At 32.1% G+C, this 24,175-nt stretch overlaps 4 protein-coding genes across 5 annotated transcripts; all 4 read left to right on the top strand.

Annotated features, from left to right (window-relative positions):
• Nucleotides 1-4,049: 4,049 nt before the first annotated feature.
• Nucleotides 4,050-5,027, top strand: LOC130974632 (E3 ubiquitin-protein ligase SINA-like 10). The gene is made up of 2 exons (XM_057899494.1): nucleotides 4,050-4,265; nucleotides 4,359-5,027. The coding sequence occupies exons 1-2, from the start codon at nucleotides 4,050-4,052 to the stop codon at nucleotides 5,025-5,027; spliced, it is 885 nt and encodes a 294-aa protein (XP_057755477.1).
• Nucleotides 5,028-6,280: 1,253 nt separating this feature from the next.
• Nucleotides 6,281-7,205, top strand: LOC130974631 (E3 ubiquitin-protein ligase SINA-like 10). Its single transcript, XM_057899493.1, has 2 exons — nucleotides 6,281-6,454; nucleotides 6,540-7,205. Exons 1-2 carry the CDS (start codon nucleotides 6,281-6,283, stop codon nucleotides 7,203-7,205), a joined length of 840 nt encoding a protein of 279 aa, XP_057755476.1.
• A 1,201-nt stretch (nucleotides 7,206-8,406) lies between these two features.
• LOC130973441 (uncharacterized) lies at nucleotides 8,407-11,003 on the top strand. 2 transcript variants are annotated; one of them, XM_057897947.1, is made up of 2 exons: nucleotides 8,407-8,575; nucleotides 10,121-11,003. In XM_057897947.1, the coding sequence occupies exon 2, from the start codon at nucleotides 10,225-10,227 to the stop codon at nucleotides 10,798-10,800; it is 576 nt and encodes a 191-aa protein (XP_057753930.1). In that variant the 5' UTR covers nucleotides 8,407-8,575; nucleotides 10,121-10,224; the 3' UTR covers nucleotides 10,801-11,003. The 2 variants fall into 2 exon arrangements, with proteins under 2 accessions (XP_057753930.1, XP_057753931.1); XM_057897948.1 differs by having other exon boundaries at nucleotides 8,425-8,575; nucleotides 10,057-11,003.
• Nucleotides 11,004-12,232: 1,229 nt separating this feature from the next.
• On the top strand, nucleotides 12,233-15,098 carry LOC130976206 (probable folate-biopterin transporter 7). Its single transcript, XM_057900996.1, has 2 exons — nucleotides 12,233-12,711; nucleotides 13,836-15,098. The coding sequence occupies exons 1-2, from the start codon at nucleotides 12,435-12,437 to the stop codon at nucleotides 14,885-14,887; spliced, it is 1,329 nt and encodes a 442-aa protein (XP_057756979.1). The 5' UTR covers nucleotides 12,233-12,434; the 3' UTR covers nucleotides 14,888-15,098.
• The last annotated feature ends 9,077 nt before the right edge of the window (nucleotides 15,099-24,175 follow it).

Below are 24,175 nucleotides of genomic sequence, written 5' to 3'. Positions count from 1 at the left end.
ATTAGAATTGATACAATATTTTCTTTAAAATAAATATAATATCTGTTACATCTCTAACATCAAACATGACTCATCTTCTTTCTTCCATTGTTAACTCAAAATTAAAAAAAAAAAAATCTCATCGAACTGAGTTTGCTTTCTGCCTCAGACAATATTTAAATTTTACAAATAATCTTAAATCAATCAAATTTCACTCAATTTTATTACTTTGGTTAAGTTTGCTTAAATTTCTTGCCAATGAGTTATAGTTCAAATGTCATAGTATTTACACTATTTAAAATTATGCATGGAGATAATGGTGACATCCCATGATTTAGTATTGTCTTTCTTTTATACTAAATTGTTAGACTCCATTCACTATCATCGACAAACATATAACATATGAATTTTGTATGCACTGAAATTTTTTCTGAAATATTTATGTAATTTTTTAATGCAAATATTTCGTATATGTAAATTCTTTTTTAAAAAAATTTCTTCCATAAATTCTATAGAAAAAATTAAAATCCTAAATTTTAAATCCTAAATTCTTATATGACAATAAAAAAAATTATACAAATAAAACCTAAAACCTAAATTCCAATATTAATATATAATTGATAAAAAGTTATTTTAAATTTGTGTCTTAATATAAACCACTTTATTTAAAAAAAATTAATTTCAAACATCTATTTAACTTTTTTTTTATTTTTACTATTTACTCGAGTAAAGTTGTTCTTCTAATTTTTTTTCTTTCTTTTCAATTAAGAATTGTAAACTTGTTACTTTTTTCTTTCCACTGGTTGATGTTATTTATTTAGTATTTGAATAAAAAAAATTTTATCATCAAATTTTATGAACTCTACGATTTTTTTGGACATATTGATATTATTTTATTTTCTTTTTAAGCTAAGTCCAAATTTCATAACATAAACCTAACTTTTTGGGAGTTAATCCCAAAAATAGTCCTGAAATTAGTGTTTTGCACTAAAATCGTCCCTGAGATTTCAATTGCACCAATTACGTTTTTGAGATTGAAAAAAAAGCACCATGTTAGTTCCTGACCTATTTTTCATTAACGACGTGATGACATAGACTGTAAGTGACACGTGTCACTTCATGATTTGGCCACGTGTAATGATATGATGATGTGGTGACCAGTGACACGTGGCATGCTGACGTGGATGGTTGTGCCATGTGTCACAATGTTATTTGGTCACGTGTTCGGTTGTGCCACGTGTCGCAACAGTATTCGTCCACGTGTCATCCATTATGCCATTGTTGTATATGCACCAAATTAGTCCCTCACTTTACATTAAGTGACTCATTTTAGTCTCTGAAATTGAATGTCGCGCACCAAACTAGTCTCTTCACCAGTTTTTTCTCATTTTTTCTATAAATTCAAAATTCTCAATATTTTTTATTGCATTAATTTCAATTCTATTTTTTCACATGTTCTTCAAATAAAAGTGTTTTTATAAAATATTTTTTCTCTTGCGAATATCCTAATCGTCGACTTGGAGTTGACGTGAAGGCTTTTCAAACACCTTCACTACTATCTCCGATCTCTTTCAGTACTTTTATAAAATATTTTTTTTCTTGCGAATACCTCTAATAGCCGCCGTCTTGGAGTTGATGTGAAGGCATTTCTAGCTTCCCTCATTACCATCACCGACCTCTTTCGTCTAGACTGCAGAGGTCAAAGGTGGTAGTGAGGGTGCTTGAAGTTCCTTCAATCTAGCTCATTTATACATAACGAAAACGTGTATTTCATAAGAAAAAAATGTTTATTTTAATTATTAATTTCTTGTTAAAAACACATTTTTTTATGGAAAAAAATGTGTCTAATCAATCATATAAATATTTTTTTATAATAACATACTTATATATTACAAAATTTACCAATGTTAAATTATTAAAAAAATTATATAATTAAAACAAAAATCTTAAAATTTTTTTATAAAAGCACTTGTATTTAAACGATATATGAAAAAATAGAATTCAAATTAGTGTATCCAAGATATTAAAATTTTAAATTTAAGAAAAAGAGAAAAAATTTGCGAAAGGACTAGTTTGGTGCACGACATTCAATTTCAGGACTAAAATGAGTCACTTAATGAAAAGTGAGGGACTAATTTGATGTATATACAACGATGACATAATGGATGACACGTGGACGAATAATGTTACGACACGTGGCACAATCAGACACGTGGCCAAATAACATTGTGACACATGACACAATCATCCACGTCAACATGCCATGTGTCACTGGTCACCATATCATCATATCATTACACGTGGTCAAATCATGAAGTAACACGTGTCACATACAGTCCACGCCATCATGCCATGTCATCACGTCGTTAATGAAAAATAGGTCAATGACTAATATGGTATATTTTTTTTCAATCTTAAAAATGTAATTAGTGTAATTAAAATCTCAGAAATAATTTTAGTGCAAAACGCCAATCTCTCAGGATCATTTTGTGTGTGTTTGGATTACAGTTTGCAAACGAAAGTTTGCATAAAATTGATTTTGCAAACTTGATTTTGGTCAAAAGTAGGTTTGTGTTAAAGTGATTTATGTTTGGTAATTTTTGTATCAAAATGGATTATAGTAAAATAAATGTTGTTTGGCTTATACCATTCAAAATCACTTTTAGATAAAAAATTACTAAAATAGACATCAACTTAGATTTTTTTTTATATTATCCTATTGTTTTAATTTAGATATTTAAATAGATTTTATTAGTTAATTTTATAATAAAATTAATATTTACTTACTAAAATAAAAATAACATATAAAAATAGACAAAATATTTTTTTAAATAAAAATAAAAATTATATATTTTAGATATATATATATATAAGAATATTTAATCAAATATGTTACATTTTTTAAGTATTAAATGTTACTTTAGTATTTTTTTAGATCGTACTCTTATTCTAGTACTCTCAATAATCTTATTCTTAATATTAATTTGAAATCCAACCTTTATGATTTTATTATTATATATGATTAATTTTTTATTTAATTTATCTTTTTTAATGGAATCATAATCTATATTATAAAAAATTACACTAAAATATAGTATAGGAGAATTACAATTATAAAAGATAGTATTGAAAATAATAAAAAAAATTAAGTGATTGAAACAAATCTAAAAGTTCTTAATGATCTTTTTATATAATATATTTTTAGTATTTTTAGTACTCTTTTTTTAGTATGTTATAATTTTTTACTATTATTATTATTTACAGTTAATTTTTTTATTTAATTTACTTTACCTAATAGAATTAATAAATCATATTATAAAAAGATAATAACAAACATAATACATAAAAATCACGATTATAAAAGTGTATAATGTCAAACAAATAGTTAAAAAAATAATAAATAATAAATAATAGAAAATTAGAGCTCATATAAATAGAAATAACAAAAATTTTATAAATAATACAATAACATATACAAAGGATAAAGTTGGTAAAAAGTAAATAAAAAGTTAGTATCTATGGCTAAAAGCCCGTTAAGAAAACGCAGAAGCTAAAAATAGTTGCTTCTTGTAAACGCTGGTTTTGGCAGCAGAATCACTTCTACGTTCATGAGAAAAAAATTTACCAAACCAAAAGTTAAAACTTTCAAAAAATTTAAACATGCTTCTTCCCTTCCAACGGGTTTCCAAACACACCCTTTGAGGTTTAACTCTTCATTTGGAGTTCAAATTCCACTTATACCGTTGCAGTAACATTCCAGTCAATTTTCCTACTTTACTCGGTTTCCACATTAATTAACTATTCTTCTTTTATAATTCTCTTGCTAAGTGTTCAATACTTATTGATCGGTCAACCTCCTAAGTCCTAACCACCCTTTTCCCATGCCACCACAGAATACAAAGCCATACTGCCTCGGTACTTGGCAGATGGCCTCTATATTGATTAGCTGATCTTTTTAATAAAAATAAATTTGGGGCTATTCATTTTCTGTGCCTCTCTCTATTTCTCTAGTCTCTGTATAAGAGGAGTTTGAGTTGTGAAAAGAGTAGATAGAAAGAAAGATCATAGAAATGAAGAAAGTCATAGCAGCCAGAAGCCGAAAACGTAAACATGATCGCTCTTGCTCACAAGAAGAAGTAGTTTCTGATGATGAACCTGTAACAGTCAAAGCCTCATGTAAAAAAGGTTCTTGTGCACAAGATAAGTCCTTCAGTTTCTTCTTTTCAGACCCAGACGTCCTTGATTGCCCCATTTGCTTTAATCCTTTCACCACTCCAGTCTATCAGGTATCTTATCCTCTACTTCTCTCTCTATTCCACTGTGAAATGGAAGTTATGATCCAATGACTTTAATTCATTTCCATTGTGGTTGTAAATCAGTGTGAAAATGGTCATGTTGCTTGCTCTGTTTGCTGCTCGCGCATTCTTGAGAAAAAGTGTGCCTCGTGCTTCTTGCCAATAGGTTCCATTCGTAGCAGAGCCTTGGAGAAAGTTCTGGAATCTATTCAAGTTCCATGCACTAATGCTGAATACGGTTGCACGGAAACACTGCGTTACAGTGACAAGTCTGGCCATGAATCCCAATGCAACTTTGTCCCATGCTCTTGTCCACACTCAGATTGTGACTTCGTTTCATCATTCTCGGATCTACCCGCCCACTATAGAACTGAGCATGGTTCCTCAGCCAGCGCCGGAGTGAGGTTTTTGTACGATAAGCCTTTCATGGTCACACTGGATTCTGATGATGACGTCACTATACTTCAAGAAGTGAATGGTGGAAAGTTGTTCATAGTCCAGAATTTTGTGGCGGGTCTTGGAAATGCTGTCAGTGTTTTCTGCATTCAGCCAGAGTTATTGCCTAACTATCGGTGCCAAATTTCGGCCAAGTCAAATGGATGCAGTCTAGTGATGAATTCTTTTACAAAAAACACTCAAAACTCTGCTATGGCTACTATTCTTTCATCAAGGTTTCTGGTCATTCCAACTGATTATTTTGGTGCCGGTCAACCTCGCAATTTAGAAATTAGCATATTTAGGTCATATGAATAGAAGATGTTTTGGTGCTACTCAGCCTCTTATGTTTTTTTGTTTATTGCATTGAGAATGATGAGACTTTGAATGGAGATATTATATCCAATGTACATTATCTAATCAGATAATGAGAACTTATATATATGACTACACTATTTGCAAATAATTGGATACTCTCTCTAGACATATAGAGTCCTAATATCTAGTATCTTTTTTTGGTGACCCTAATATCTAGTATCTAATCTAATAATATAATAGCAAACTCTGAATAATTTTGGTTTGACTTCCAGAAAGAAACTAATTAGGTCCACATTGAGGAAAGGGGTTAATTAAGTTACTTTTAAAAAAATAATTTAAATAATAAGTAATTATATTAAAAGTAATTTATAAATAAATTATTTTATGTTTAAATTTTTAATTTTAAAAGTGTTTATTTTTTAAAAATGTGATAAAAAATAATAGTATTATGAGAGATTACATAAGTTTTTGAATAACTTTTTTAAAAAACTGCAATTTAAATTTAAAAATTATATTAGACATTGATACTGTTACTTTTTAGAAATAAAAAATAAAAAAAAAACAAGTTAGTTAAAAAAAACAAATTTTTATTATTTTAATTTTTAAAATTAAAAATAAAAAAAAGTTATGAGTTAGTTTATATTGTAGTTGGCTTTTTAGATTTTGGTCTAATTTTGATAAACGCACTTTTTGAAGAAAGAGTTTAAATAATAAATATTTATATTAAAAATAATTTATAAATAAATTATTTTGTATTTTATTTTTTAATTTTAAGTGTTTATTTTAAAATAAAAATAATAAAAAATTATTATAAAAAGTATTTTTTTAATTTTTCATAAATATTTAAATAATTTTTTTAAAAAATTATAATTTAATTTTAAAAATTATACTAAATATTAACACTATATCTTTTTATAAATTAAAAATAAAAAAAATTATTTATAGACTTATCCAAACCCTTTAGTCCATTAAAAATACTTTTTGCTACGTTATATGATGTGTTTAAAAAAGCTGGTGCGTATATATATTTTCATTTTCATTTTTACAATGGACGAATTGAAAAACAACAGTGAGTCTGCGACTAGTCTTAATTCGCTTGAGCCCATTCGGCTTCTACCACTGCGCGCAACCCCTCGTTAGTCGTTACTGCATTTACTTTTTTCATTCAGCTTCTTAGCCTCTCTCTCTCTAGTGACGAGCGTCTATATATGAGTTTGAGTTATGAAGAGAGTAGACAAAATGAGATCATAGAAATGGAGAAAGCACAAGTCTCTAATGCAAAAAATAACAACAAAACTGTGACAGTCAAAGCAGCAGGTAAGAAAGCTTCTTCTGTTGAAGATAGGTCTTCCAGTATCTTCCTTTTAGACCCAGACGTCCTTAATTGCCCAATTTGCTTTGATCGCCTCACCATTCCAGTCTATCAGGTATGCTTCTTTCTCTCTCTCACACCTATTTCAAAACTCATGTATGTGTTCTTGTCTAAACCTTATGCATGTTTTCATGTATCAGTGTACAAATGGCCATGTTGCTTGCTCTGTTTGCTGCGGTCGCTTTCTTAGGAAGTGTGGCTCATGCTCCTCCATCCTGACTGGTACGCAACGTTGCAGAGCCTTGGAGAAAGTATTGGAATCCGTTAAAGTTCCATGCCCTAATGCCAAATACGGTTGTAAAGACACATTATTGCGTTACAGTGACAAGTCTGGCCATGAATCCAAATGCGAATTTGTGCCATGTTCTTGTCCACACACAGATTGCGACTTTGTTTCCTCGTTCTTGGATCTACCCGCCCACTTCACAACTGAACATGATTTCTCCGCCGGTGCCGGAGTGAGATTTTTGTACGGTAAATCATTCAATCTGACACTCAAGTCTGAAGATGAAACTATTATACTTCAAGAAGACACTGGTAGCAAGTTGTTCATGCTCCACAATCTTGTGATCGATCATGGAAATGCTGTTAATGTTTGTTGCATTCAGCCTGATTCAATGCCTAAATATCGGTGCCAAATTTCGGCTAAGTGGAATGGATGCAGTCTGGATATGCAGTCTTTTACCAAGAACATTCAGAAGTCTACTATGGCCACTATTCTTTCATCAAGGTTTATGCTGATTCCATCTTATTATTTTGGTGCTAGTGAACCTTGCAACCTTGAAATTTGCATATGTAGGTTGTGAGAAATGAGAATAGATGATGTTTTGATGCTGGTGACCCTTTCAGACGTTTCTATTTGTAATGCTCTAAGACAATAGTAGTTCTAGTTGAGACCTAATTACTTATAATGCAAATTCCTATATATAAGTTATTCTCTTAGAAATAATGAAAAGAAGTGCACATGAGTTTTTAGATCTGTACATATCAATATCATGTTCAATTATCATTTATACTTTTTTTTTTTTTTGTCAGAGAGAAACTTTTCCAATGTAGATAGACATTGTATGACATGACCTTCTTGATGACATAATAAAAAATAAGAATTAAACTATTAAATTTGTTAAAGTAAAAAAAAAATTACAAATGACTACATCTATTTATTATTTTTTTTCAAAATTTACTTCGAACATCCTAATAAAGAGTCAACAAAAAAATCTTCATTCTTTTTAATTTGTTAAATTATTAAATTTTTTTATTTTTTTTTAATTTAACAAATTTAATAATTTGATCTTTATTTTTCACTATATCATAAAAAAAAGTTTCATCATACAATAAAGTGTAATCTAACAGTTATTACTTATTACAACTAGAAAGTTATTCAAACAATAAAAAAAAATAAAAATGACAACGAAATTTAATATTAATATATATAAATAACTCATTAAAAAATTAAAATAAATATCTAATAATCGTATAAAAATTTATTTGTATTTTTATACATTCTTCCATTTGTATCATTTCTTCCAAATGGATGTGTTGGACGTTAGGATTCAGCAACACGAGATTCTCATTTTCACGTTGACAAGGCAAGTGCATATCATATTATCATTTCAATTTTTTAAAATTTTTGGTATGGCTGTCACCTATCATTTCATTTTTACAATGGATGAACAGAGGATTTTATCCATAAATACTCCTTATTAAATAAGAAATATTACACTATTTAATATTTATTATATTTTATATTAACAACTTAAATTTAAAATTTAAGATTTAAAATTTAAGATAACAATTTTAGAATTTAAAATTTAAAATTAAAAAAGTGCTACCACGTTACGACCTTAATTTTTCTTGATCCCATTAGCATTCACCCCAACAGAAAAACAAAACTGCAAAGTGCAAAACTTAAAATTTTAATGGGCTTTTAATTACATTGTAACCTTTTGGGCTGAATAGTGAAGTAGAGACGAACGAGCAAGATCCCGGTCCGTTTCTGTTATTAGGGTTCTTCCTAACAAAAAACAAAATAGCTGTTACTCTGTAGGGCTCTGGCCTCTGAATTGCACTTTCATGGTAAACGACTAAACGCGATAAGAGAAGTGAAGTAGCAAGAGCAAGAACAAGAACAAAGAGGAGTTCGTACATCGCAGTGCCTCCTCTGCATTTCTGAAAGGTAAGCACATGACACAAATGCTTCTTTATTTTTTCGTACTGTTACATTTTCTTCCAGTTTTTTATACAATGAAATTCCATTATTACAGTGTAATTTTCATTTCGTGTTAGTTTAATTGCTGCTTGATTTCATTTCCGATTTGGGATTAAGCTAGCGTTTGCCTTTGTTTCTGTGATTTATTTGGTTGCTGTGATGAATTTTTTATTTAATCAAAGCATTTGGAATGATGCACGTAAGCTGTTTGATGAAAAGCCTCGGAAACAAGATGGGTCATTCCCATCCCCGTTAGTATTTTAGTTGGTCTGCTGCTGGATTGTACTGTTAGTTGGTAACTGGATTTACTTGTGCTTTTTGAGCTGCCCGGAGATTCATGTAATTTTTCTTCGTTCTTAATGTTCTCGGTGTAATGTAAATTTTCAGATGCCTCAAGACTTAATTTTAGTTTGCTGAGTGAATGATTTTGTGGTTTTTTATTATATGGGACATTAGTCATCTTAATAAAATGGATCAATTATCCTGAACAGTTTTTGGAATGTTATTATGTTAACGGGTTGATATTGTTAGTTTGGATTGAGACAATTTGGACTTATCATGAAGAGTTTTTGGAATGTTATTATGTTAAGATTACGGACCAACTAGTGAGTTGGTCCGCGAGATTGCCAACGAAAACAGGTTGATTGGTTAATGATTTCTGATTTTCTTTTTCTTTTTTTGGGTGATCTCTGGCATGTACGATAGGTTTGCTTGTTCTTTCTTTGGAGGTTCCATCTGTTTCTCCCTTGGATGGTGAATGGGGCATTTGTTAATTTTCCGGTTATGTTTGTTTAGTGATTGGTTGTTTGTATACAATGGTTATTGCACAGAATAATCCTTGAGGTCATATCTGTCTTGATGAATGGTAATTTATTGAAGTGAAGTCGGACTTTCTTTTCCATATATCTTGCATTCTTGTATATTCATTCTCTTTTTTATTTATTTTTTTTTTCTGAAAATTGTTCTCTCTTGTTTTTGGATCGATAGTATCATTATGATTGCCGTAGTTCGTTCATTGCTAACCGGAAGTATATGCTGATAAAATGCAGTATGAGGCGCTCCTATTTAAAAAAAATTAAACATAAAAGTTTCAACCTAATCCAATAATGCATGTAATTAGATTCAAGTAATCAACCACTCTTGTCAATTTTTGGGGTTGCTCACTAACCGGCTGTTTTGTACTATCTTGCGTTTGGAGTTGATGTGTGGTTTGATCACATTTAGGTCAAATAGAATGCTTTTGGATTATATAATATTATCTCCTATTTCTAATTTTAAATCACAATTGGGTGTTGAGGTTAAATTGTTTCATCAACATTTCTACCATTTTCTGCATTTCCAGCTTTTTACGATGAACTCTTCTGTATTAAATATTTGAATGAGAGCATTTATGAATTATTTGTTGTTAAATTCATTAGCTTATTTGTTCATTGCTCAAATTTGTGTAGCCTTGTAACTAAAAAGAGTGGTTCTGATCTTTGGAAACTTTATTGTGATGGGAAATTGCTTCAGGGGGCTATCTTTGTGGCGTAAGTGTATAACAACTTTGCTAAAGGGCATCATTTCTCAATATTTTGATTTGATTTGATGAATCACTGGTTTGATTGAACGAAGACATGAGATTTACCCACCTTTCTAGATTAATTTGCCGCATCCCTCGTCATGATACATCTAGGGCTTTGCAATGTCGTGCCTTCCAGGCAGATGTTGTTTCTGGAGATTCCAAGGCCAAACAAAAAAGGTATAAAATTCCTCAGTTTTATGATCCTTATGGCCCTAGACCTCCACCTTCAGAAAAAATCATTCAGCTTGCAGAACAGATTGGAGCATTGCCTGAAGAAGAGCGCAGTCAAATTATGCCTATGTTGGTAGAAAGATTAAAGCTTCCAAAGTTGCAGTCAATTTCAACAGATGGCCTGGACTTGGGTCAGCAAGATGGTGCAGCTGGAGTGCAGGTCGAGGAGAAAAAGGCAGAGAAAACGGCATTTGATGTTAAGTTAGAAAAGTTTGATGCAGCTGCGAAGATCAAGGTGATTAAGGAGGTAAGAACATTCACTAACCTTGGACTGAAAGAGGCCAAAGATCTTGTCGAAAAGGTGCCGGCTGTGCTTAAACAAGGAGTCACAAAAGAGGAGGCAAATGAAATTATTGAAAAATTAAAAGCTGTGGGAGGAGTTGCAATCATGGAGTAGAGGATAAACATGTTGTAATGTTGGTCAAGACAAATTTTTCTAGGCCTCCAATGTGTTTTTCTTTTTCTTTTTTTAAATGTTATAATATTTTTGATGCATGAATGATTGAGGGAAAAGCCCTAATGCATAAATCAGATTCAACATTACGATGTAGACATGTAGTTGTCTAATGATCTATTTGTATCAATTGTTCTTTTGTTAAATTTCTGGTTAATCACTTTAGCGCTTATGACTGCTTTACCGGTTTGACATTACTAAATTTTCAGTTGAGCTTTTTATAGAAGTTTGAAACTCGTGGATGACCGAATTTGCGTACCATATGCAATGTTTATAGACATAAAACCTAATATCCATGTTTATCAAATTTTGCATACCATACACAAATGATCTGTTTCTTGTTTTGATCTCTATCAAATTTTATTTAGTTTTGTTTTGCTAAAAAGTTTGAAACGTCTCTATTGACAAAATCTAAAATAGAGAAGTTTTAAATTTTATTAGAACAAAATGAAAAAATTATAGAAATCAAAATAAAAAATAAGTATTTTATAGAGCTTAAAATCATATTTAACCATTGTTAATAATAATATCAGACTTAAAATATAAAAGCAAAGGAGTTCATTATAAAGAATAAATTACTAAATGTGATGTTGATAATTTTATCCAAAAAATAATAATAGTTATATTATGTGTATATTAAAAATCAATTACATATATAAAATACATATTATATGATGATTAATTTGGTAATTGATTTTTATTAAAAATCATTTATTAAAACACATGTTATATAATACATAATATCTAATTTAGTAGCAGATTTAACATAACAAATTTGAAAGTTTATACCTTTAGTTCTTCAAATAATCAAATATTGAAAAACATTTTGACAAAAACATTTTTTTATATATTTTAGTCAAATATTATTTATTTTTAAGAAGTAATTATTAATTGTTCACGATTTCCTCTCCCCCTTCTCTCTCTCCTTATCTTTTACATGCTACATGACTACATCTGATATCTGATATGATATTAAAAATGAAAAAAAAAAACATATTAGTAAAATAATAAAATTAATTGTTCAGGATTTTGTTTCCTATTTTGATTTCATACCAAATACATCCTTTGTTAATTTTTATCAGTAAAGTTTTCGAGAATTACAGCATGCCACATCTAATAACATGCAAAAGCATGTCAGTGAAAGCAACAGAGAAAGAAGAGTGGTGAATTCAAGCAGCATCAGATCTACGTAGAAGAACATTCCCGAGAATCTTAATTCTTAAAAGTTAAAAACAAAAACAAAACAATAAAAAAGGAAAATCCAAAGATGGGGCCAGAGAAAAAGGTGTAAGCAGAAGAAGGAAGCACGTGTCAGTCACTAATAATAAATAAACAATTGCATTCGTTAAAGTAACAGATAACTGGGTGTGTCACACTTCAAATCTTAGACGTTAGGGAAAAAAATAAAAAAGAAGAACACAGTACAATATTGCAACAGACACATGTACAGTACAACCTGCTTTTCCTTAAAACCTCCGAAACCTTGCTTTCCATTTTACAGTTCTTGAATTTGAATCATTTCTTCTTCTCTCTGGCTTTGAGACTGTTAAGAAAAAGGTGAAGTGAAATTAAAAAAGATGGTTTCTTCTGATGGAAGTAGAGGCAGTGTGGGTGGTGGTGGCAACCCAATCAAGAAGGTTCTGGGTTTAGGGTATTGGGTTCAAGGGTTCAGATGCTTCCCATGGCTGGCAGTGAATTTCTTCCTCAAGGATGGACTCAATGTGGACCCTTCAAAACTCCAAATTCTCCTGAATTCAGCTAATCTTCCAATGGTTGGGAAGCCCTTATATGGACTTGTTTCTGATTCAATCTACATCTCTGGCCAGCATCGTGTTCCCTACATAGCCCTTGGAGGTAAGAACCCAATGTCAAATTGAATTCACATACCCTTTTGCTTTTCCTATCTGATTTTGGTCACACTAACTCCAACTTGTGCAATTTGTTAATTGGGATCTTCAATCATTTATTTTTGATTTCTTGGTATTAGGGGGAAGAGAGAGAATAAAAGAGATTGCATTCATGTGATTGTTATTGTCATAGGAATTGACTGAAACCACCTTGAATGTGGGATTTTGTGGAAAAAAGCATTAGGATTAAGATTCCTGACTTGAGAAACTATTTGTGTGAAAGAGTTATCTTTGCTTCTCTTTGGCCTTTGTTGGAACTTATTTGACATTATCTCTTAAATTAAATCTGAACTTCCTTGCTGTTTATATTAAGGTCTTTTAATACAGCCAGATATTGTAATGTAATTAGTCCTAATAATACTCAAAAAGGTGTTATGGTTAACACCTTGCCTATTGTTTGCTGCATGGCAGAAAGGGAATTTCCTGGATTCTGGAAACAATCCCGGTTCTGGCCTCAAACAGACACAACTGATTGATACTAGATTCTAATAAGGCTTCTTAAATTCCACAGGGTCAGCTTTCTTATGAAGGAGATGTGAGGAATCACAATTATTTAGATTCTTGTATAGCACTCTTAGCTTGTTTGTGTCTGCATGATTCATTCCATTTTTCTAATAAAATTAATGTATCTAACCTACTCCCCTTTTCGCAGTTCTTTCTTATGTATGTTGAGGTAACTAATTAACCAATTTTATGACTAGATTAACCTCTTGGCATATCAGGAATTTCTCCTGTTTTCAGTTTTTGGGGGAAATATCTTACTAATTTTTCTAGGTTGTTAAAATCAGAACTGGGGGAGTTGTTCATGATACTTCTATCCATTTATCATCTAAAACTGCTGCCTTGATTTCTATTAGGATTTTTGGGTTTTGTGCAGGCATCTTCTGTCTTGGATAAAATGTATCTAGTTTTCAATTGAATCGATCAAAAGGCATTCGCATTTGTTGTTGCTTTAAGGATAATCATATCTATCTAATCTTTGAATTATTCCCATCATTGTAGTTTGTTGTTTTTTAAGTTTTTACCGATGATATAACTAATTTCTAAATTCCCATTCATTTGTATATGCAGCTTTCTTGCAGGCATTGTCATGGCTAGTCATAGCAATCTATCCGTCAAGCATGTCGATTTTCACAATATCTGTATACCTCCTCCTCAGCAATCTTGGTGCTTCTATAGCTGAGGTAGCAAATGATGCCATTGTCGCAGAGATGGGTAAACAACCTCCTCCATCAACCAAGAACTCTCAGTCATCTTCCTCAGGAAGCCTCCAATCGTTTGTTTGGATAGCCTCCTCCATAGGAGGAGTCCTTGGAAACCTTGTTGGCGGCATGTTTATTGGCCGGTTCTCCCCACAATCAATGTTTCTTGCCTTTGGACTACTACTCAGTCTCCAATTCTTTATAACCATTTCTGTTTCTGAAAGCTCTCTTGGTCTCCCAAAGAGTACATCTGCAGGGATAAGGAAACAATTCTCACAGCTATTGGTGGCTTTAAGAAAGCCTGAAATCGCTTACTCGATATCTTGGTTCGCGGTATCCTATGCCATTATTCCTGCACTCACAGGAACCATGTTCTTTTACCAGACAGAGTATTTGAAAATCGACTCGTCGGTATTGGGAATTTCAAAGGTGGTTGGCCAGGCAACAATGCTTTTATGGGGGATCATATACAACCAATACTTAAAATCTATTCCATCAAGGAAACTAATATCAGCCATTCAATCCATGATGGCAGTTTTCATGATCTCAGATTTCTTGTTTGTGAGAGGCTTCTATAGACAAATGGGCATGCCCGATTCGCTCTATGTTGTGATGTTCTCTGGATTCTTGGAAGTTCTCTACTTCTTCAAGGTTCTTCCATTCAGTGTGTTGATAGCACAGTTGTGTCCACATGGATGTGAGGGTTCTATAATGGCATTTCTTATGTCTGCTGTGGCACTTGCATTCATTGTAAGTGGATATCTTGGTGTTGCATTGGTCTCATGGATCAATATCACAGGAACTGATTTTTCAAGGCTTCCAATTGCACTTCTGATTCAAGCGGCATGCACATTGTTGCCAATCTTTTGGTCATCTTGCATACCTGATGATCTAAAACCAAAAGACAGGAAGAAAGACTAACATACTTTGTATACTTGTAGCACCTCAAACTATAGGATTCATTTTGAAAAACTTGGTATATTTGATTGCAGAATTCACCAAATAGGAGAATGCTTTGGTGGTTATTATTAATTCTTCTTTTTGTCATTTTTATATCGTGAAAAGTATAAACATTATTACAAGGAAATATTAAAAGAAATTCTGATTTTTCTCCCCCTATCTATCATTGGATATTGAAGGAGAGTTTTGGAGTAAAGGTTGAGTTGTTCTCGTGTGCTTTACGGGTTTAAGCCGTGGAAATAGTTGCTGTTACTGATGTAATTATCAGGTGCTGCTGTCACTTATATAATTATCAAGTTAGGAGAGTGGATCCTCTCCCGTGAAGAAAAAACTGAATGGTGTTAATTGTGATATCTCACCTTTCATTATTCTCTCTCTCATATTTAATTTGGTTTTACTTATAAAATTAATGGTGAGAGATCACATTTTATTTTCTCAAGTGTTAAAAAAACTGGAGAGGATCCATTTCCATCAAGTTATGCTCCATAAATTATACCTTTTGAGTGCGGTCCTTTTTCAATACTGTGTTATTGAGTTACCAGAAGTATATGGTGATAAAATGCATTATATGGTGTTCTTTATTTGAAAAAAAATAAAAATAAAAATAGAAGTTTCAACCTAATTTCCAATAATTCATGTAATTAGATTCAAGTAGTCAACCACTCTTGTCAATTTTTTTGTGTGTTTGCTCAGTAACCGGCTGTTTTGTGCTCTCTTGCATTTGGAGATGATGTGAAGTTGGAAAAGTTTGACGCAGCTGTAAAGATCAAGGTGATTAAGGAGATAAGAGCATTCACTAATCTTGGAAGAGGAAGCAAATGAAACTATTGAAAAATTAAAAGCTGTTGGAGGAATTGCAATCATGGAGTAGAGGATTAACATGTTGTAATGTTGGTCAAGACAAAGTGTAATATTTTTTATGCATGAATGATTGAGGGATAAGTCCTAATGCATAAATCAGTTTCAACATTACCATGTAGTTGTTGAATGATGTATTTGTATCGATTGTTCTTTTGTTAAATTTTCTGGTTAATCACTATATCGCTTATGACTCTGCCTTACCGGTTTGACATCATTAAATTTTCAGTTGAGCTTTCTTATAGAAGTTTGAAACTCGTGGTTGATGTACCAAATTACCATATGCAATGTTTACAGAGGTAAAACCTAACATCAATATTTACCAAATTTTGCATATCATATGCAAAGTATCTGTTTGTTGTTTTGATCTTTATAAAATTTTACTTTTAGTTTTGATTTGGTAATAAAATTTAAAATGTACCTATTGACAAAATTTAAAATACAGACTCTTAATTTTATTAGATAAAAAAAAAATGTATCGAAATCAAATAAAAAAATAAGCAATTAATTTTTACATTCAAGTTATTTAACTAACCAATTCCAACCAAGTAGCTTTAACCTAATCCACCTCTATGCGCCATTACCTCTAATAAACTTTTGACTTAATGCGCGAATATATATAACTACTTTTTTTATGCGGATTTCGTTTTCTTTTTCGAATTTTTTCAATATTTTCTGCATTTTCTATATTCTCTTCCTTCTCTGCGTTCTCTTCTTTCTCTGTGTTTTCTGCGTTCTTTTCGTTCAAGACCAATGTTATTTTATGTGATTTGAAGTTTTGAACAAATATTTCGTTTTCGAAGACAATGAATGATTCAAGTTTAGACGGTCAATTGAATCAGGGTGAATTTGATTATTATTTTGTATCAAATCAAGTGGCTGAGGTGTGATTCAAATCTAGTTAATGTAGTTTGTTAGTAGTTTATGATTCTGTAGATGAATAATTTTGTTTTTGTTTGTAAAAATTGATGTTCATGGTTAATGGTTTGAATTTGAATGTAATATAAAAGTTTTGAATCTTAATTATTATTTTGATGAATCTATTTTTTCAGTTTCAATGCATTTAGAATTATAATTTGGTTTATTTTAAAAATATTTTCGGTGTATTTATAAGTTCAGACGCCAGAGCAAATTAAATTATTATTTTAAATCGAATCAAATGAATGAGGTGTAATTCAAATTTAATTAATATAATTTGTTAGTAGCTTATAATTATGTAATAATATAATTTTATTTTAGTTTGTGAAAATTATTATTCATGATTGATAGTTTGAATTTAAACATAATATAGGAGTTCTATTCAACTCAAATTGAATTTACTTGTTCGAATTACTATGATGGTGTAATTCAAATTACTAAGTGCAATAATACTACGGACTAATTAAAAACTATTTGTATTGGATTATATTATTATAGATAGGTTAATACCATGAGTATTTTGAATTTCATTCTTTGGTATTTCGATTTATATTATTCTTTATTAATTCAAATCATATTGATTTTATTTAGTATTGGATTGGCTAATTCAAATTTAATAAATTTTATTTATATAAAATTATAAAGAAAGACATCTAAATAACGTTTTTTGGTTTAAAATTTTCATATAATATTATTATGTGTTTAATTTATGCATGGACTTTATCCTCATAAAATAATAATAATAAGATTTAAATAGTAAATTTGTTGAATCTAGTACAAATCTTATAAAATTGATTAGTTTATTTTTGGTATGATTTTAAGAGATAAATTGAAATTCTAAAGGCTATGCACACGAGCATGGGATAAAACAAACTCGACCACAGCGGAACACATCTCCTCCACCGCCACGTTGGCCGTCGTATCTACAACCATCTTCGGCACATCACCGACATCGTATTCCGTACATCCACCGTATCCTTCTAGAAGCTTCTCAATTTCCCTCCAAGTGGCAGGCTTGTGCCCTTCTCCACCTCGCCGCTCCAACCTCCGACGCCACACGGCCTCGGAGGAGGGACGACACTCCACGACGATGACCTTTGCTGCGGCATCGGCGGCGATTCGGAGGAGTCTATCGAGGTGGTGGCTTCGGGAAAGAGGGGAGTCGATGACGACGCTGAGGCGGAGGCGGAGCTGCGTGGCGGCAAGGTGCCAGAGTGCGTCGTACGACACGTCGTTTAGGAGAGAAGGTGGAAGTGGATGTGGCTGTGACTGTGAGGTTGTTGCGTTTTGGAGCGAAACGACAGCGTCTTTGATGTCGTCTTTATCGAGGAGTGGGATTTTGAGGGTTGAGGCTATGGAATGTGCTAACGTGCTCTTGCCTGTTCCTGGATGACCCTTCATGGCTATTATTACTGGTACTTCCACTTTTCCTTCCATTTCAATTCAATTCAATTTATTCTTCTTTTTTTCTCTCTAGATTTTGGGATAATTTGAGAGGCAGAGGAGGAAGAAGATATGATGGATTTTATTTTTATTAATTTCTTATAAGATTAAGAAGAGGATGGGGTAGGCTGCTACGGTACTTCACTACTTCTCCCTTGATTGAGTTTCACTGTCAATGCTCCTATTTTTTAGATGTTGTGTGGCCTTGTGGGATTGTGTGTGTGTGCGCTTTTTTTTTTTAAATTTTATGGAATATTTACCCAAAAAAAAAAAAACAAAGAAATATGTTGATGCAATAATTCTATTATAATGATTCCTTCTTTACAGGATGTGTTCTATAATTGAGTTGCTTTTATTTACTGCAGCTCGTCTTTTACTAGCTATAAAAAAGTATATTTGTTAAAAGAGAAAGTTTAGGGAGCTATCACTTTTATTAAATTTTGGCTAATATTTAACTATAAAAAAAAATTGAATAATTTTATATTATTAAATGTAATCTCATATCATTAAAAATATTATTAATGGCTAATTGATGATTATTTATTGATTCCTAGCACTCTTCGTGTTAAAATACTGAGTAAAAAACAAAATTAGAATTTCAAAAAAAAAAAGATAAAGAATCAAATTACATTATTACACTAAGAGAGAGAAAAAAAAAAGAAAGCAAAAATGTATAAAACTAAGATGGCAATTGTAATAAAATATAATATCGAGAATTTCTGAATAATGTATAAAACTAACCTCTCTTTAACAGTTTAACTATATCTCTGCATTAAAATCAACAAAAATGAAGATTACTTCATATGACAATTAGCTAAATGTACACAATAATAAGAGAAAGAAAAATTCTTGAAACTATCAATTTTTAGTATTTTTTTTTGTTATTATTTGATTAGTATAAATACTAAATTATCATTTTATTAATTTATATGTATAAGTTTTAAAAAATATGGATGCAAATATATTGATTTATGGTAGAACAAGAAGTGACTTGTTATTGTAACAGATTGCTGTAATTCTTTGGTTGATTTAGAAGGAACGAAATAGCTGGTTCTATGAGGACATACGCCGTAATCCAGTGGAAGTAGTAGCCTCGGCGACGAAGCTAGTCAGAGAAATGCGAGACCTTCTTCATCATTTTTTCCCTTAGTTCTTCTTATCAATGTTTCACTTTTTCTCTTTTAATGTTAAATTTTGTCTATTCAGATGACTTTTTGGGAGATCCTCTTTTGCTTATTTCAGTCCTTGTACTGTGGACACCGCATTCTATTTCTATTAATGAAATTTCATTGTCTTTGAAAAAAAAAATTCTAGTAAATATAGGTATAAATTATATACTTCTTGTGTACAAAATGTCTGTAAATATGAGTGTAAATTATTACTGACTATATACTTGTTAAAAATAATAATATTTGCTGGTCATATAGTATTACTCTAAGAGAATTGATGGGTGAGATTTAGGAAACGGGCTAGCTTGCCCCGTCCCAATTAGTGAGAAAGTCCTAAATTTCTACCCCGTCCTTGGCTTGTCAATTTTTATTTTTTTATTTTTTTTAATTATTAAATATTAAAAAATATATAATTTCACAAATATTTTAATAAATTTATAATTTCTAAAGATAAACAAATTATAATTTCTAAATTCACAAACACTAAAGTCTTTATAATTCTAAATATCTAATCAATATAATTATTAAGCAAGTTTTCTGAAGCAAAATTATAGAATGACGAATCCGACGGATAAGCTTACTCTGCCCCGCCAAAATTCGTGGGTTAGGCGATACGAGTTAAGCAAATTTTTTTATTATGGCAGTTTCAAATTTTTAGTCCGATCTTTTTTTTTTTTTTTTACGAATTACACGGTCTAATCCGACGGTTTCGATCCGTTTATAACCTCTAGTGAGATTCAACAAAAAAAAAAATACACAATTGAAGTGAATTAAAATTTAACAAAAATATTTTAAATTGTAAGGCAATACTTTATAGCTGTTGTAAAATAAATAAATAAATAAGAGAAATAAATATAAATATAGAAAGAAGTTTATCTATTCACTTAATATTATATGATGTAATATATAATATAAGAGAGGGATATATATATATATATATATATATATATATATATATATATATTAAATGAGAGAGAAAAATATTGTTTAAAGAAGAGAGGGAATTGATTTTTGATTTATTACTTGCTTGCTTTTCTCGGAGGCAAAGACCTCTATTTATACATGTATGAGGAGGATCAATTTCAACATTCATTAATTATTATTCCTTCTTTGAGAATGTGAGTACTGCATGGGAACGGGCATCCACGTCCCATTCTTATCACAACACTCCCCCTTGGATGCCCATTTAGGATTATTGCCTCATTAAAACCTTACTAAAAGAAAATCATGTGGGAAAAACCTTAGTGAAGGAAAAAGAGTACAATATCCTTTGTGATGGGGACTGCCTTATTAAAAACCTTGTCAAGAAAAACCCAATGAGAAAAAAACTTGACCAAGGAAAAAAGAGTACAGTCTCCCCCTCTTGCCGATATCATTTAATGTCTCGAAATCTGTGCATTCCAATCTCATGTACCAATCTTTCAAAGGAGGATTTTGGGAGTGACTTTGTAAAAAAATCTGCCAAATTGTCGCTTGAGCGGATCTGTTGGATATCAATTGTCCCTTGATTTTGAAGATCATGAGTGAAGAAGAATTTGGAAGAAATATGCTTTGTTCTATCACCTTTGTTGTATCCACCCTTAAGTTGAGCAATGCATGCTGTATTATCTTCAAACAGGACAGTTGGAGCTATCTTATGATCAATCAGTACACATGATGACAGAATATATTGAATCAGACTCCTCAACCAAAAACACTCACGACTAGCTTCATGAATCGCCAGTATTTTAGCATGATTAGAGGATGTTGCAGCAATCATCTATTTTGTGGACCTCCAAGATATAGCTGTACCACCATATGTGAACAGGTATCTTGTTTGAGATCTCTCTTTATGTGGATCAGACAAGTATCCGGCATCTGCATAGCTGATGAGCGGATAATTTGTATACTTTTTGGCATTGTTTTTAGTATGTTTTTGATATCTTTTAGTTAGATTTTAGTACATTTTTATTAGTTTTTATTTAAAATTCACTTTTCTGGACTTTACTATGAGTTTGTGTGTTTTTCTGTGATTTCAGGTATTTTCTGGCTGAAATTGAGGGACCTGAGCAAAAATCTGATTCAGAGACCAAAAAGGACTGCAGATGCTGTTGGATTCTGACCTCCCTGCACTCGAAGTGGATTTTCTGGAGCTACAGAAGCCCAATTGGCGCGCTCTCAACGGCGTTGGAAAGTAGACATCCAGGGCTTTCCAGCAATATATAATAGTCCATACTTTGTCCAAGATTTGATGGCCCAAACCCGCGAAGCAATCCGGCCTCAGGAATTCCAGCGTTAAACGCCGGAACAGGAATAAAAGTTGGAGTTAAACGCCCAAACTGGCATGGGAGCTGGCGTTTAACTCCAGAAAAGGTCTCTACACGAATTTCCTTGATTGCTCAGCCCAAGCACACACCAAGTGGGCCCGGAAGTGGATTTTTATGTCATTTACTCATTTCTGTACACCTTAGGTTACTAGTTTACTATTAATAGGACCTTTTACTATTGTATTAGTAGACTTTGGTAGCTATCTTCACTTTTATGCTATCTTAGATCTTTGGGAGGCTGGCCATTCGGCCATGCCTGGACCTTATGCTTATGTATTTTCAACGGTGGAGTTTCTACACACCATAGATTAAGGGTGTGGAGCTCTGCTGTACCTCGAGTATTAATGCAATTACTATTGTTCTTCCATTCAATTCCGCTTATTCTTTTACCAAGATATCACTTGTTCTTCACCTATGAACAAGGTGACTGACAACCATTCTTGTTCTACAAGCATCTGAGGCTTAGTGAATATCTCTTGGATTTCCGATTGCACGATGCATGGTTGATCGCCTGACAACCGAGTGCTCGCCTGACAAACGAGCCAGCCATTCCGTGAGATCAGAGTCTTCGTGGTATAGGCAAGAACTGATGGCAGCATTCAAGAGAATCCGGAAGGTCTAACCTTGTCTGTGGTGTTCTGAGTAGGATTCAATGATTGAATGACTGTGACGTGCTTCAAACCCTGAGGGCGGGGCGTTAGTGATAACGCAAAAGAATCACTGGATTCTATTCCGGCCTGATTGAGAACCGACAGATGAATTCCGCTATGCCGTGACAGGACATATGCAATTGCTTTCACTGAGAGGATGGGAGGTAGCTGCTGACAACAGTGAGACCCTATACGAGCTTGCCATGGAAAGGAGTAAGAAGGATTGGATGAAGGCTGTAGGAAAGCAGAGAGACGGAAGGGAAGGCATCTTCATACACTTGTCTGAAGCTCATACACCAATGATACATAAGTATCACTATCTTTATCTTCTATGTTATTTTCGTTCATCACCATATACATCTGAGTTTGCCTGACTAAGATTTACAAGATGACCATAGCTTGCTTCAATACTAACAATCTCCGTGGGATCGACCCTTACTCACGTAAGGTTTTATTACTTGGACGACCCAGTGCACTTGCTGGTTAGTTGTGCGAAGTTGTGTAATGCCATGGTATTGAGCGCACCAAGTTTTTGGAGCCATTACCAGGGATTATGAGAGTTGTGAAAAAGTATAGTTCACAATTTCGCCGACCAAGTTTTTGGCGCCGTTGCCGGGGATTGTTCATGTTTTGAGCAAGCTTTTGGTAACATCAGAGCCAAGATCCGGCAACAACATCAAATTTTTGGTGTTATTGCCCGGGATTGTTTAGGCTGGACAACTGACGGTTCATCTTGTTGCTTAGATTAGGTATTTTTTTTTTCGAAATTCTTGAAGGTGAATTCTAGAGTTTCATGATGATTTGTTGAAATCTGGCTGGCTGAGAAGCCATGTCTAATCTGATTGGACCGAGGTTTCAACTTATCACCACAAGAGCTTGTTGACTCTCATCAATTTTGCTCTTGGAGCAGTGATTTGCTAAGGCTTGGCTGACCTTGGTCATGTCTAGTGTTTTGGACCGAAGCTTTCTTTGAAAGCTTGGCTGGCTGTGAAGCCATGTCTAATTCCTGGACCGGAGTCTTAGACTAGCATTGCACTGATTCCTAGAATTCTCATTAAGAATTTTGATGTTTTCACTTAAATTTTCGAAAATCAAAAAAAAAAAATTACAAAACCATAAAAATCCAAAAATATTTCTTGTTTGAGTCTAGAGTCTCATCTTAAGTTTGGTGTCAAATGCATGTCTTTGTTATATTTTTCGAATCCATGCATATATTTTGTGTTCTAATCTTTGAATTCTATTGACTTGAAGTATTTTTTTTGTGTCTCATATGCATTCTCATATTGTTAGTGTCAGTAGTAAACAAACTGCTAAGTTTGGTGTCTTGCATGCATTGTTATTTGATTCTTGTTGCATTTTGATTATTAAAAAATCCAAAAATATTTTTAATCTATGTCTTTTCAAGTCAATGATACAAAGAATTGAAGATTTAGAACATACTACAGAGGAATTATACAGAAAAAGCTGAGCATTCAAAAATGCCCAGTGAAGAAGGCAGACTGGCGTTTAAACGCCAGCCAGGGTACCTGGTTGGGCGTTTAACGCCCAAAAAGGTAGCATTTTGGGCGTTAAACGCCAGAATGTATACCATTCTGGGCGTTTAACGCCAGGATGGTGCCAGGGGGAAGATTTTGTTTTCAAATCAATTTTTTCAAATTTTTCAAAATCAATCTTTTTCAAATCAATCTTTTCAATCAAATGTTTTCAAAATCAATTTCTTTCCTTTTTAAAAAGATACTTACTAACAATTAATGATTTGATTGAACATCTCAAATTTGTTACCTTTTCTGTTGAGAAAGGTTTTTAATGTTTGAATCATATCTTTTCTTGTTAGGCAAGTCATCAATTTTTAAAATCACATCTTTTCAAATTGTTTTTAAAATCATATCTTTTCAAATAGTTTTC

This window comes from Arachis stenosperma, chromosome 4, assembly GCF_014773155.1.
Source record: "Arachis stenosperma cultivar V10309 chromosome 4, arast.V10309.gnm1.PFL2, whole genome shotgun sequence".
Taxonomy (NCBI): domain Eukaryota; kingdom Viridiplantae; phylum Streptophyta; class Magnoliopsida; order Fabales; family Fabaceae; genus Arachis; species Arachis stenosperma.
Note: the sequence above shows the minus strand (reverse complement) of the source record. Positions and strands in the feature narration are given on the sequence as shown.

Bases quoted from the DNA above. Each gene is read 5' to 3' on its own strand.
- LOC130974632 (XM_057899494.1), top strand. From the start codon at position 4,050: ATGAAGAAAGTCATAGCAGCCAGAAGCCGAAAACGTAAACATGATCGC. The intron at 4,266-4,358 runs GTATCTTATCCT...GTTGTAAATCAG, and splicing joins TCACCACTCCAGTCTATCAG to TGTGAAAATGGTCATGTTGC.
- LOC130974631 (XM_057899493.1), top strand. From the start codon at position 6,281: ATGGAGAAAGCACAAGTCTCTAATGCAAAAAATAACAACAAAACTGTG. The intron at 6,455-6,539 runs GTATGCTTCTTT...TTCATGTATCAG, and splicing joins TCACCATTCCAGTCTATCAG to TGTACAAATGGCCATGTTGC.
- LOC130973441 (XM_057897947.1), top strand. From the start codon at position 10,225: ATGAGATTTACCCACCTTTCTAGATTAATTTGCCGCATCCCTCGTCAT.
- LOC130976206 (XM_057900996.1), top strand. From the start codon at position 12,435: ATGGTTTCTTCTGATGGAAGTAGAGGCAGTGTGGGTGGTGGTGGCAAC. The intron at 12,712-13,835 runs GTAAGAACCCAA...TTGTATATGCAG, and splicing joins TCCCTACATAGCCCTTGGAG to CTTTCTTGCAGGCATTGTCA.